At 51.1% G+C, this 13,926-nt stretch overlaps 1 protein-coding gene across 3 annotated transcripts in view; it reads right to left on the reverse strand.

Annotated features, from left to right (window-relative positions):
* SLC28A1 (solute carrier family 28 member 1) overlaps positions 1–6,030 on the reverse strand; it is a 46,501-nt gene extending 40,471 nt beyond the window's left edge. For 2 of the 3 annotated variants that reach the window (XM_021098295.1, XM_021098294.1), the window contains exons 1-4: positions 5,903–6,030; positions 4,675–4,786; positions 3,653–3,738; positions 1,987–2,078 (exon numbers count right to left, since the gene is read on the reverse strand). In XM_021098295.1, the coding sequence (XP_020953954.1) occupies positions 1,987–2,078; positions 3,653–3,738; positions 4,675–4,770 (274 nt within the window). In that variant the 5' untranslated portion in view covers positions 4,771–4,786; positions 5,903–6,030. 3 annotated transcript variants of the gene reach the window in all.

Consider the following 13,926-nt stretch of genomic DNA (forward strand, 5'->3'; position numbering starts at 1 on the left):
ATTTGACCCCTAGCCTGGGAACCTCCATATGCCACATGTGAGGGCCTCAAAAGACAAAAAGACAAAAAAAAAAAAAAAAAAAAAAAAAAAAAAGATATCCAAAAGCTGGAAGAAACCAAAATCACCCAAACGTGCAGAAAGTAAGGGATGATTTCATGACTGAGACTGACTTTCTGATAGCCCTGACAAAAGTGGACATGGGATGAGTTGGTCATTTCCATTAGCTGCTAGAAGGAATTCAGTGGTTTCTTTAAGAGAAGCAAATCTGAGTCTTATTAAAAATGGAGAAGGCCCTGCTCAGCTCCTGCCAGTGTGGACCTCACTGTCTGACATCTCCAGGAGCGAGCTTCTGGGGCCATCAACCAGCCCCATCTCAGCAGATGGCCATGCTTTTGATTTCATCATGAAGAGCTGGGGGGCCACCGCTGTCACATGTCCGTGGCCTCTCCCACACAGGGCCCCCACACCCACCGCCCCTCTCTAGCTCCCCTCTCTAGCTCCCACCCACCAAGCCAGGCCGAGCCCCCTGCTGTGAAGACCCTCCCCTCCCAAGGGGACCCTGCTCCACCCATCATCTCTGTCTCCTTCCACTTCACCTTCTCATTCCCTGCTCATAAACACATTCAGAGCGTCTCCCTTCACAAACACACCCTCCCTTGACACTGCCACACCCTCCCATTAATATTCCCGTCCAGTTCCCATTAAGAAATAAATTTCTCGGAAGAGCTGACTAGACTTACTGTCTGCACTGCCTCTCCTCCCCGTTCTCCAGTCCAGCTTTTGTACCTCCTCCCTAAGTCACCATGACTCCTGGTCCCTAAATCCCGTGGACACGGCTCCATCTCTGTCCCCCGGTCCCTTGAGATGCTGGTGATCTTTCCCTCCTTCTTGAGACCCTGCAGCACCAACTCTGCTCCTGGTCTCCTGTTGCCACCCCATCTCCACGCCTTTTCAGGGCTCCTCTTCCTCTCCAGCTCCTCCGGGATGGCTGGTCCCCAGGTTTCTGCATTTGAACCACCTCTAAATTCATTCTCCAAGCAGCCCTAGGAAACCCCCTCTTCTCCCAGATGCCTGGCTGCAGTACTTCCAACACACTGTCCAAAACAACTTGCACCCCACCCATTCCCCGCCAAGCCACCCTCCTCCACCCTGTTCCCTAGCTCTAGGGGAGAGCATTGGCCACCCCTTGGCCCAGGCAGAACCCAGAGGCATCCCAGATTCCAGGGCCTCCCTTGTCCTGCAGGGTTGATGGCTCCCAAGCCTGGCTGATGTGGCTCCCCGGGGATTTCTCAAATCTACTCCCTTGCATCTTCCACCACCTGGTCTTCCCACTATCTCCTTCTCCAGTCTTTCCTGCTGTCTCTTCTGGGGTTCCACAGTGTGAACCCTGACACTTCCCTGTTTAAATCCTTCAATGGCTCTCTCTGAGGGTAAAATCCAAGTCTCCCCCACCCCATCCAATACCAGGTCCCTTCTCATTCCTCCAGTCTCATGCTTTGGCACTCCTGGCTTAGAACTTCACCCTCTGGCCACGCTAGACAATTTATCAGCTGCCTGATCACATGCTGCGTGTTTTCACCTTTGCTCAGGTGTTCCTCTGCAGGTGTGCCTCCTCACTCCTACTGCCCTGTCCCTCTACCTGGCTAACTCCTGCTCAGTCTGTGAAACTCAAATGTTACCTCTTCCTGGAAGTCCTCCCTGATCACTTCCACAGCCTTCCTTGGCGCTCCCAGATGGCTGTGTGCATTATGTAGAATATTTGTTCTCCTCTTGCTACCAATCAGAGAGTACCTTGGGAATAAGATCTGGTCTGGCTTAATGCAGATGTCCCAGCTTCTGGAATGAGAGCTGGCCCTGAGCTGGAGCTTAACAAACCTTTGTTGAGTTATTGGGTAAGTGAATGAACCTGCCTTGAGACATGGTGGCTGAAACCTGGCTGGTGGGGGCTGGGCAGGCTAGGGCAGGAGAGGCTGGGCCCCCATTCACCAGTACAGAGCAGGCCTGTGCAGATCCATCGAAACAGCTGTGTGTGCTCCCTGCAGAAGCGTCTCACTCTCAGGGCTGGCTGCAGGCTCCTCCTGGGGAGAAGGCCAGCAGGGTCAACAAGTGCCCCCCCACCAAAACCCACCCCCATGGGGATCCCCAACACCTCCAGGTAGAAGCCTGGGGAGATATTATAGGGGATATATTATAGGTATATCCCCTATAATATCTCAACATGGGAGTTCCTGTTGTGGCTCAGCCATTAACGAATCCGACTAGCACCCATGAGGATGCAGGTTCAATCCCTGGCCTTGCTCAGTGGGTTAAGGATCCGGCATTGCTATGGCTATGGCATAGGCCAGCAGCTATAGGTCCGATTCCACCCCTAGCCTGGGAACCTTCATATGCTGTGGGTGCAGCCCTAAAAGCAAAAAAAAAGGCAACATGGAGTGAGCCAGGCACTGGTCTTGACGTCCCATGGGGCTGAAAGGCAACCCTAATCCAGAGCAAACTAAGAAGTGGCTCAGGCCATCCTCTCCTCCAGCCTCTGTTTGTACCATCTGTGCCTCAGCCTGGAGCAGCACTCTGATCCCAGTGATGATGCTGCTTCCGGGCTCAGGAAGGAGTGAACTGAGACCATAAGCAAGAAGCTAATCAATGCACAGAAAGGCACAAACCACAGCGGCTGCCTCCCCTGCCCTGTCTCATCTCTACCTGTCTGTGGAGCAAGGTGGGGAGGCTCCCGGCTCTGCATTTACACCCTTGGGACCTCATCCTCTGAGTCAACGGCTCCTCCCAGCGAGAGGAAGTGTGAACAGCCCACTGGCCCCCATCACATATCCCCACCACCTCCCAAACCCAGTGCAAGTACCAATTCTTGCCTGGTCACTTGGTCCCTTATCTGAATCTGGAGGAAAGGCTGGTACCTGAACAGCCTTGTTCCAGCTGCCCCCCCCCCTTCTGCAGGGCTTGAGTCACTGCCAGGGGTCTGGCCTCATTCACGCTCTTTGTTTTGCCGAAGCTATCTCCTCCTCTACCCCCACCTCCCGCCTCCCAGGTGAGGTGTTCATTCCTCATCTCCCCCCCAAAGCAGACCAATGGAAGACCCTCACCCTGTGCTCCCCTCAGCTCAGGAGCTGGCCAGTGAGGACCATTCCCTCAGTGGGCCTAGGCATTGGGAGGCTGAGCTCTAGGCTTGAACTTGCTGCCTGTGTGGCCTGTGTACCCAGCCTGGGCCTGCCTCTCTCCCTCTCTGGGCCTCAGCCTCCCCACGTGAAACGAGGGGCCCGGCCCAGTCTCAGGATTTTCAAACTCAGCCTCAAGTTTCCGAGGTGCACCAGCGACTAAATGGGGCAGATGGCAGATGGGGAGTGAAGAAGGGACCAGGCTGAGTCAGGGCCCCCTCCACCTTCAACCAGAGTGGCCCATGGTATAAATCAGAGGTCCCAATGGGATTTCACTCTGGCTGCTTCAAAGCAGATTGGGAGCCGCTGGCAGGGCTCACCTCTGAGGCAGAGGCCAGTGGAACCCACTTGGCTAAAACACGTTTACTCCTTTCATCAATAAAGGTTTAGAGAGCTCCTTCCCTGTCAGGGGGCCAGGGTCCCCATCCCTGCTCCCCACAGGGACCTCTTTCCCAGCCCAGCCCACCGTCCTGGAGCCCACCTACCGTCCCAAATGCTCCGGGCCAGCCTTGCTCCAGCTGCCTCCCACTTCCGCCGGGCTTGAGTCGCTGCCAGGGGTCCGGCCTTCCTCCTAAAGCCACCAGATATGGACCAGAGTGTGCCTCTCGCCTCAAGTGAGAACTACAGCCGGGGGCCTAGAGTGTGGAGAGACCCAGGCTGCCACCAGTGTGCTCACGGTCACCTCAGGAGTAGGCTGGGGTGGGGGCTGGGCACAGGAAGGAACCAGAGGGCAACTTTTTTCTTTTATTTTTAGGGCTGCACTCTCAGCATATGGAGGTTCCCAGGCTAGGGGTCAAATTGGAGCTACAGCTGCCAGCCTACACCACAGCCACAGCCACACAGGATCTGAGCCACGTCTTCGACCTACACCACAGCTCATAGCAACACCAGATCCTTAACCCACTGAGGGAGGCCAGGGATCGAACCTGCAACCTCATGGTTCCTAGTCGGATTTGTTTCCACTGCACTACAATGGGAACTCCACAGAGGGCAACTTAATTCTATTCCAAAACACACTGAGTACCTCCTGGGTGCTGCGCTCTGTGCTGCACATAGCCTGTCCACAGGCAGCTCAGGGTCTGCACAAGGCAGGGACACATGTTGAGGGGAGGTTGGGAGGGAAGAAGGTGTCATACGAGCTCCAAAGTTCGGGGTGGTGGGCCTTGACCTGGCCATTCCAGAGCAAGGACATGAGTGCCTGCTCCTCAGAGGCAGAGACTTCCCCAAGGTCCCCTAACCCCATCACGTGGTTTCTCCTTGTCCTTAGCTCACAGCTCAAATGTCACTCTCTGGTTGAGTCCTCTCACCTTTTGGATGAGGGCAGGCTATGCTAACACACGGTAGGTGTGCAACAGAGGTTTCGTGAGTGGAATGAGCAGGCTCAACATGCTGCAGGGTTGCTAAGTGTCGAAGCAAAGAGATGCGGAGAAGGTGGGGGTGGGAGGAAGATGTGAACAAAGGCCCCTCCCGTCAAGGGGCCAAACCAGGATGGGGGGAGGGGACAGACCAGGCTTTCCAGCAGCTCGGCCCCCATGTTCTCCAAACCATTGGCCACTGATGTGAGAGAGATGGGGTCCCTCTGTCTCGGTGTATTGTCCTCCATGTGCCAGACCTTCCAGCTGAAAGACAGAGTCAGGGTCCAAGGCTGAAAGGGGAGGCCAGGCAGGACCCAATGAGGGGCTGGGTAAGGGGAGGAGCATGGGAGGGAGGGGGCTGTGGGGGAGGAGCAGCAGCCTAACACAACATCTACCACCCCAGGGGGCAACTCTCAGGAGGCCAGAGGCCCTAGCAACAGAGGAAGGCCCCTCTTCCTGCACTTACTTCTGAACCTGAGAGGCCAAGCAGAACCAAGGCAAATGCCTTCCATTTCACAGGGAAGCAAAGGAAGGAATTATGTACATCATGTCTATGTATCTGACACAGGCATTTTCCTGAAGACAGGACCTAGCTTTCATCAGTCCCCACAACAGGTTAAAATCATTGCCATTAAGTGATCATTTTATTGTATTATACTCTCCCTTCTCTGAAAGATGGAGAGACAAATCCTGAAGATATCGTTCCAGTCCCTGGATCCAACCATACCTGAAACCAGTCCTGTCCCTCAACTTTTCAATTGCAAGAGCCAATCTAGGAGTTCCCATCATGGCTCAGTGGAAATGAATCTGACTAGCATCCATGAGGTTGCGGGTTCAATCCCTGGCCTTGCTCAGTGGGTTAAGGAGCCAACATTGCCATGAGCTGTGGTGTAGCTTGCAGATGCAGCTCAGATCTGGCATTGCTGTGGCTGTGGTGTAGGCTGGCAGCTATAGCTCCAATTGGATGTCAAGACTGGGAACCTCCATATGCCACGGGTGCATCCCTAAAGCCCTAAAAAGACAAAAAGACAAAAACAAACAAACAAACGAGCCAATAAAGTCTCTCTCTCTCTCTCTTTTTTTTTTTTTTTTTTTTCTGGCTGAAGCTCAGTTTAGAAGGCTAAATAAGAGCCCTAACTAAGATCCTATCTCTCTCCACTCCTGTCCCCTCTCTTTTTCTTCCCCTCAAGGAGCAACCAACCCTCTGCAAATGCTAGAGGACATGCACATGCACAGGGGCGAGCACAGGCGCACACATGAGCAGAGACACACAGGGAAGTGCACACACAGCAGAGCCTGGGGAAGTCCAGCCACCCCTGCTCACACACAAACACAGACACACAGCTGCACAGAGAGCAGTAGGCTCCTCTTCCTACTCACGCATTCGTGGTCAACAAGTCCCTCTCACAGACAGACGGAAGGGAGTATTTCCACAGGGACAGATCAGATCCAACCTGCTTGAACTTTGGCCTGTCTTCTCATTTCAGTGCAAATTCCTGGGCAGAGTCCAGAGTTTGAGTAGGCTGGGCCTCTCACCCGGCTCTGTCCAGCATCCTCTCCAGAGCCCAGGGCCACGGCTAGGGCAGGGACCCCAGCCTCTCTCAGGGGAAAGAGGCCCCACTCTACTACAGTGGGGTTCAATCCCTGGCCTCGCTGGAGCCTGGCCCATGGAGTTCCTGCTTAGTCACAGAATCTACCATCTTCATCTGAGACACCCTTCTCTCTTTCCTGCTTCCAAAGAGGCTCACCTCATCCAGTAAGCCCTCTTTTATTATTTGCATCCTCCCCATATCTCCTCCTGGGGCCTCCTTTTCCACCTGCCATCAGTGCTATTCAGCTTTTTTTTTTTTTTTTTTTGTCTTTTGTTGTTGTTGTTATTGTTGTTGTTGCTATTTCTTGGGCCGCTCCCGCGGCATATGGAGGTTCCCAGGCTAGGGGTTGAATCGGAGCTGTAGCCACCGGCCTACGCCAAAGCCACAGCAATGCGGGATCCGAGCCGCGTCTGCAACCTACACCACAGCTCACGGCAACGCCGGATCGTTAACCCACTGAGCAAGGGCAGGGACCGAACCCACAACCACATGGTTCCTAGTCGGATTCGTTAACCACTGCGCCACGACGGGAACTCCTATTCAGCTTTTTGAATTGTGTATTTTATCATTCATTTTACGTCTTACCAAGTCTCCCTTTTCTTATTGGACCATGAATTATAACAGCAGCCTATTTTCCTGAGCTTGAAGATAAGGAAAGCAGTGTGGTACCACAAGCAGTAAAAGTGTTTCAGAGCAAAAATCACAGTTAGCCCCCCTTTTCCATTTTTTTTTAAACTGACCCCTAAGCAACAGTGTGCAAAGTCAAGGGACAAACACTTTCAGGTTTCAATCCTCAAACTAAACATTAAACTTATCTGACAGCATTGACATCTCTTTAATAATTAATCATACGCAGTCAGGACAAAACCCCCTACAATGCATAAACACTTCCTGGTACCCGGAGGCGGAGTTACCAGCACAGGCTGGTTGTTTTGGAAGTTTGGGGACCATGATGGATGAAGCGCAAGGGCACCTCTTCTGTTTAAAAGCAGTTTTTGGCATTCTGATTACCAAAGCATTGCACATGCATCATTAAACATGTAAGCATTATAGAAATATGGCGTTCCTGTCGTGGCTCAGTGAAAACCAATCTGACTAGCATCCACCAGGACACAGGTTTGATCCCTGGCCTTGCTCAGTGGGTTAAGGATCCTGTGTTGCTGTGGCTGCGGTGTAGGCCAGCAGCTACAGCTCCACTTTGACCCCTATCCTGGGAACCTCCATATGCCACAGATGTGGCCCCCCAAAGACCCCCCCCCCGAAAAAAAAGAAAGAAAGGAATATACAAAACACAGGATGTTAAAAATCCCTCTAATCTAAGCCCTCTGGAGATGACCACCATTGAGCTTGTGGAATTTTTCTCCAGACTTTTTTCATAAGCAAATACCCATTTATGTTACTCATTTTACAAAAGAGGCTCGCACTACACCAGATTGATTACAATTTGCTTTTCTGGGTGGAGATCCACACCATGCCTCACTCACCCTGTTGGGGACTCACGTGATGCCCTGATTAGAAACTAAAGATCTGTGGTGTCATCTGGTTTATCCTAAGCAGGACTCCTGCCACCCTGGGCAGCCTCCACAGGGATGGGCTTGCAGCTGCCCTGGCCGGCGAACCTCAGAACAGCAGAGGGGATGGTAACGGCTTCTCTGCCTCTGCACCCTTCTAACCTCTTCCTCCCTCCCCTCTCCTTTTCCTGCCCCCTCTTCTCTCCCCTCCCCCCTTCCTCCTACCTCCTCTCCTCTCCCCTTCTCTCTTGGTTTCTCCTGGTGCCCAGAGAGAAGCCAGGAGGCACAACCCATCCAATAGCAGCCAAACTTGTTTCAAAACATTCCTTACATTGCCCCGTAGAGCCTTGACATCTTCATGCACCCTGACCTCTAAGACCAGGATTTAATAGGCTGTGTGTCTTGGAATGAACCTGAGCTTATAGCCCCAATGTCCAGATTCAGCGCTGGTTCTCTAAGTTAACTTGTTTCCTCATCTGTAAAGTGGTGGGGGTGAGCAACAGTACCTACCTCATAAATAAATATTGATGGGGATAACATGAGCTCATGCAAGTGAGGTGCTTGGCAGAGGCTAGCACCATCATCAGGCTGACCAGTGTCATCGCTGTCACAGGTCCCATCACAAGACTGTCCTGACACTCTGCTCTCCTCCTCCAGGCTGGGAGATTCTGTGTTGCTCCCCTGCTCCTGCCATCAAGGAGGGGCAGCCAACAGTGATCCCAGCCCCCAGAAGCCAGATGCTCCTTTGGGTGGAATTGGGCTGAGAGCCACACCTGGGTGGTTGGGAGGCTGGGTGGGTTGGGATAAACCCCAGAGAAGGAACAAGAGCTGGTCGACCTCAGTGGTCCTGGCCCCATCCAGCTGTGGGACCTCACTGTGCACTTGACCCCCCTTTGACCTGTTTCCTGAGGAGATGATGTCACTGGGGTGGCAGAGTGAGGCCTGGGACTGAGTCAGGGCTGGGTCACGGGGTCCAGGCAGAGGAAGGCAAGGACTATATATGTGTGATTTCCCTTCCAATCAAGACAGAAGTTTAGAAGGATTTATGTGAGGAGAGGCTCCACCTCTCCCACCCCAGCCCATTCCTCAGAGGCAATCCCTTACTGTTTCTGGCTTCAGTGCTCTGGGGCCACTCCTGTTTCAGGGGAATTCTTGGTCAGAGTGGGAGGGAATCCATTCTCCTTGCTTGGTTCTGATACAATGCTGAGGATATTATAATACCATATGTAACACATCTGATGTCACATGTAATATCAGATCTATCATATTATATCAGACCTCATCAGAGATGGTCAAAAATCCCTTTATTTTCTTTCCCTTTCTCTCTCTCTCTCTCTCTCTCTTTTTTTTTTTTTTTTTTTTGTCTTTTCAGGGCCACATCCACAGCATATGGACGTTCCCAGGCTAGGGGTCAAATCAGAGCTGCAGCTGTCACAACAACAAGGGATTTAAGCCATGTCTGTGACCTATGCCACAGCTCATGGCAACACCAGATCCTTAATACACTGAGTGAGGCCAGGGATTGAACCTGTGTCCTCATGGATACTAGTCAGGTTCATGTGTCCTGAGCCACAACAGGAACTCCGTTCCCTTTATTTTCTTCTCACAATTTTGCCCGCTCTCACTTCTTGGCTCTTTGTAGATGAGGTCTCTTTCATCGCATTGATTCATGAGTCCAAGCAGTGGCCAAAAAAGAGAGGCTCCTCTCTGGTCAAGTTCCACAAGCATTCCTCTTTCCTAAGCCTGCTTCTCTCTTTCTTAATCCTGAGCTGTTGGCAGAAAGGACATCTAGTACAATGTTCCCTTTCCCACTGGGGGTGTTGGAAGATGAGCTTCCTAGAGTCCGAGTAGAACTATTCTAAACTAGAAAGCATGTACAAATTCTGATGACAGATAGCAAAATACAAAAACAGAAGAATTCTCTTAGATGTTTACACTGACTACTTGTAACTCTTACACACTTTCCATGGGAAAGGACCCTCTCAAGACTTAGAACACAGTGCTATTCCAGCACCTATATAGCTCTTTCAGGGGTTCCCAGGGGAAGAGAATACTCCAAATAACCAAAAGGCCAAACTCCTGCCCAGCTTACTTGCCATGACTGTCCCACCATCTCCTGATACAGTCCACCCCTTGACTTTCTAGTCATTGGGATCAGATGGGCCCAAATGGCCTCTATCTAACATAAGATGAAAGAATGGATCTGGGGCTCATCTCTCGGCACAACAGTAAAAGGCCAGTAAAGTAAGGACACCTGGTCCCACACCCATGAGGGCTCATGGCCACCAGTGGGGAAATTATCCCCAAGCAGCTAACAGATCACTCTTCCCAAATAGTTAACTGGCTGCTAGTCTGTGAAGTGTATTTCCCTTGTTGCTGATGTTTTACCTTCTATACCTCTTGCCTTCCACCTCATATTAGCTTTTCATATACTAAGAGTTTGAGATGTTTCCTTTTTCAGTTTGAACCAGGTTAAGATGTTCCACCAATGTAGGCCTTAATTCATATTATCCTGTTGGACTCAAAGATGACATCGCTGGCTTTTGTAGGTTTTATATGAAAGGGTATATCCTCCTTTTCAAGGCACCCATTTCCTGCCAGCCAAGGGCAGTGGCTGGGGGGCTCTTATTTCTAATATCCATTGCTTTGTTGGTCCAGAGCCTGATGCTGAGTCCCAGCTGCCAAGCGGGTTAATTACACAGGCAAAAATGGTTCCTTGATTGTTCTGTCCTCTTTCCCTGGCAGGGAAGTGGTCTGATGTGGCACCAATGAGCCTTGGAGCAAAGCCAGACATTTTTACAGAAGGTCCATGGGAAGGACTGTAGGCCTCCTGGGAGAAGCCAGTAAAATGAATCTACCACAGATCAGAAGTGTCCTAGGAAAGGAAAGGTGCTGGCAAACTGGGCGTCACAAGTTCAAAACAATTGTTAGGAAGAACAAAAGTGGACACTTCTGAGTGTCACATCTAGACACTGAAACTTTCCAGGCATATCCTGCTTTCCTCCACCCCATGGAATTCCACCAACAATATCAGGCTATAGGGGAGTTCCTGTTGTGGTAGTGGAAATGAATCTAAGATCTGTGAGGACGCACTCAGTGGGCTAAGGATCCAGCATTGTTGTGAGTTGTGGTGTGGATCACAGATTGGCTCGGATCTGGAAATGCTGTGGCTGTGGTGTAGGCTGGCAGCTGCAGTTCTGATTCAACCCCTAGCCTGGGAACTTCCATATGCCACGGGAGTGGCCCTGAAAAGACAAAAAAAAAAAAAAAAAAATGCTGTAGAACGCCATTTTACGTTCTGATTGGTATCAACAGTTCTTCCTGTGTGGGCCTGCCAGGTACATATCATGACCCACTTTGAAATGCTGCCTTCCATTCCACTCTGCTGCAAAAGCCAGTTTCACCATTCCCAAGGTTATGTCCAACTCCCTGCAGTTCCATGACATGGAGGTTTGTGGAGAACCTGACCCACCACAGGAGCTGAACACGGGCCAGCTTGTGAGTCAGGGGCTGGTGCTGACTGTTTCCCATGGGACAAGAGCTAGAAAGATGATTTTCAGGCATGGAGGGAGAGGTCTTTGTTAGCCACCCCACCTTGAAGGAAGGGAAAAACCCCAGGTCTCCCAGCCTGGAGGAAAAGAGCAGCAGGTGGGTGGGCCCAGAGATAAACTGTGGTTCCAGTAGACGGTGACAACAATGGCACCAGCTGAGAGGCTGGCAAGTGCCAGGCAGTGCTAAGAGCTTTACCTGAACTATCTCAGTTAATCCTCGTGATAATCCAGTGAGGTAAGTACAGGTCATCCTTTCCCGGGGACATCTGTCCTCCATGAAGGGGTATGTGATGGAGGAGCCAACTCCATAAACAGAGCAACTATTGAGAAGCTGAATAGCTGAAGGTAGAACCATGGACCGTGTGTTTGCATACGGAAGATCTGAGCTGGTGTTTAAGGTGCATCCACCCCGTTTCCTCCTCACCTGCTGCTCAGTGGGCAGGGTGAAGTCTGGGCCCACACTTAGACCTAATGGCTGTGAATTGTATTCTCTGGTCAGACTCCATGAAATCAGGGAAACCGTATCTCTGAGAAACTTCCTGAGTAAGACCCAGCCTAAATTCTGCAGGGGCAGATTTACTGGGCTTACAGCCACATAACCTAAATAACTTGACTCCAACTGCTCTGAGAACATATGTTTTGCCCTGTTGCAAAAGAGCCCAGAGAGTTCCCGCTGTGGCTCAGCAGGTTAAGAACCCAACTAGTATCCATGAGGATGTAGGTTCGATCCATGGCCTCGCTCAGCAGTTTAGGGATATCGCATTGACAAGAGCAGCGGTGTAGGTTGCAGATGTGGCTCAGATCTGGTGTTGCTGTGGTTGTGGTGTAGGATGGAGAAAGAAAGAAAGAGGGAGGGAGGAAGAGAGGGGGAAAAAAGAAAAGAGCTCAAATGAAATTTCTCTGCTAGTGACAGTCTACACAGCAGGAAGCCTGATCCATCTTGGGCAGAATCCTTAGCTTGAGATGGGGATTCTTGTTCAAGTGATTTGCTTGTTGGGGGAGTGTGTGCTCATAGCAGAGTGGAGTAAGGGATGCATAACAGGGCGGGGTAAGAAGTGAGACTGATGGTCTTGGTTAGAGTCTGGTTCTGATCCCACAGGGAAACTGGGACCAAACTGTCCCCTAAGCTAGTCCCACCTTGAGGTAAGGCCAGGCCAAGAACTGGGGAAGGGTTTGAAAGTGAGCACCACTTCCCAGGTGTGGTGGCTTCCATTTGACTCCTGGCAATTCTTCAGACCAGGGGCAGCTTGTTAGCTGACTCACAGCACCTGGGAAGGAGATGGGTCCCCAGGGAAAGGGGAACTGGGCAGGGCACCAGTGGCATCCACTCCAGCTTAGTTCTGCTGGCATCCCTCATGCCAGGCTACTGGACTGGCCCAGGCACCGGCCATGCCAAAACAGAGCTGCTTCCCCCTAGGGACTCAGGAGATCTGAGAGGACCCAGGGTTTGTGCACAACCTTGCTGCTGTGAGGCTACTCATGAGGGGTTGGTGGAACCAAAGAGGTTTAGTGTGAAACAAGAGTGTTTAATTTCTTCAGGAAGGTCAAAGTGTCAGCTGGTTAAAACCACAGGGACATGTCCCATCCTGGGCCTAGATTCCAATCATCAAAAAGCCAGTGATAAGGGCAGCTGACTAGACCTTACTCCAGCCCAGGAGTCCGTATAATCATGTCCTGTTGTTACTCTACCTCAGGTGTGTGTTGCAATAGCCAGGGTGAGGGTCCTTCATCCTCTTACTTAGGTGGTGTACCCCCTGAGGCCGAGTAGATGGTGGCTGCTGCTTCTTGCTGCCCTTTGGAAATAACAGAAAAGAGCCATCTCTGAACCACATCAATTCTGAGGTCAGAGGACAGTTGCCTCAGGGGTTCCAAGACCTCTGGGTGTCAGTAGGGGATGCCTCTTTTTTTTAAAAAAAAAAAGAACAACAGACCCAAAAGGAGTCACTTGCCCCTAGGACAGCAAACCAAGACTCAGTTACAGTTTAAGTCACTCCCAGGAATATGACCTTTAACCAGTCAATCTGCAATCTGCAATCACCTGATCAGCACAACTGAGGTAATCTGTATGACCCATTCTACTCCCTCGCCCCAAGGGAAGGCGACCTTGCCTGAAATAATTTATGACTTCCTTGTCCCACCCACTTTCTGCCTTTAAAAACCTTCCACTTTGCGCAGCTCCTCAGAGTTCATTTCTACTTGCTTGATGGGATGCTGCCCAATTCACGACTTGTTAAAGTCAGTTAGAGCTTCATATTTACTCAGCTGAATTTCCTTAACACGCCTACCCAGAGCTGACTTCAATCATATACCCACAGCCTCCTGAAGACTGATCGCTCCTGCTTGGCCATCAGTCTCATGTTTGCCATGGCAGTTTAACAGTGGGGCTCAAATACGTTTGGTTGAATGGAATAGATCCAATTTCCTTCCTTTCTTTCTTTCATTTTCTTTCTTTCTTCCTTCCTTCCTTCCTTTCCTTCCTTCTTCCTTCCTTCCTTTTTGCCACACCTGCAGCACATGGACGCTCCCAAGCTAGGAGTCAAATTGGAGCTGCAGCGGCCTTCACCACAGCCACAGCAACACAGCAACACGGGATCTGAGCCACATCTGGGGTGCAAACTACACTGCTGTTTACAGCAGCACTGGATCCTTTAACCCACTGAGGGAGGCCAGGAATTGAACCCGCATCCTCATGGATACTAGACAGATTCTTAACCCACTGAGCCACAACGGGAACTTGGAATAGATTCAAC

The sequence above is a fragment of the Sus scrofa genome, chromosome 7 (assembly GCF_000003025.6).
Source record: "Sus scrofa isolate TJ Tabasco breed Duroc chromosome 7, Sscrofa11.1, whole genome shotgun sequence".
Classification (NCBI taxonomy): Eukaryota; Metazoa; Chordata; class Mammalia; order Artiodactyla; family Suidae; genus Sus; species Sus scrofa.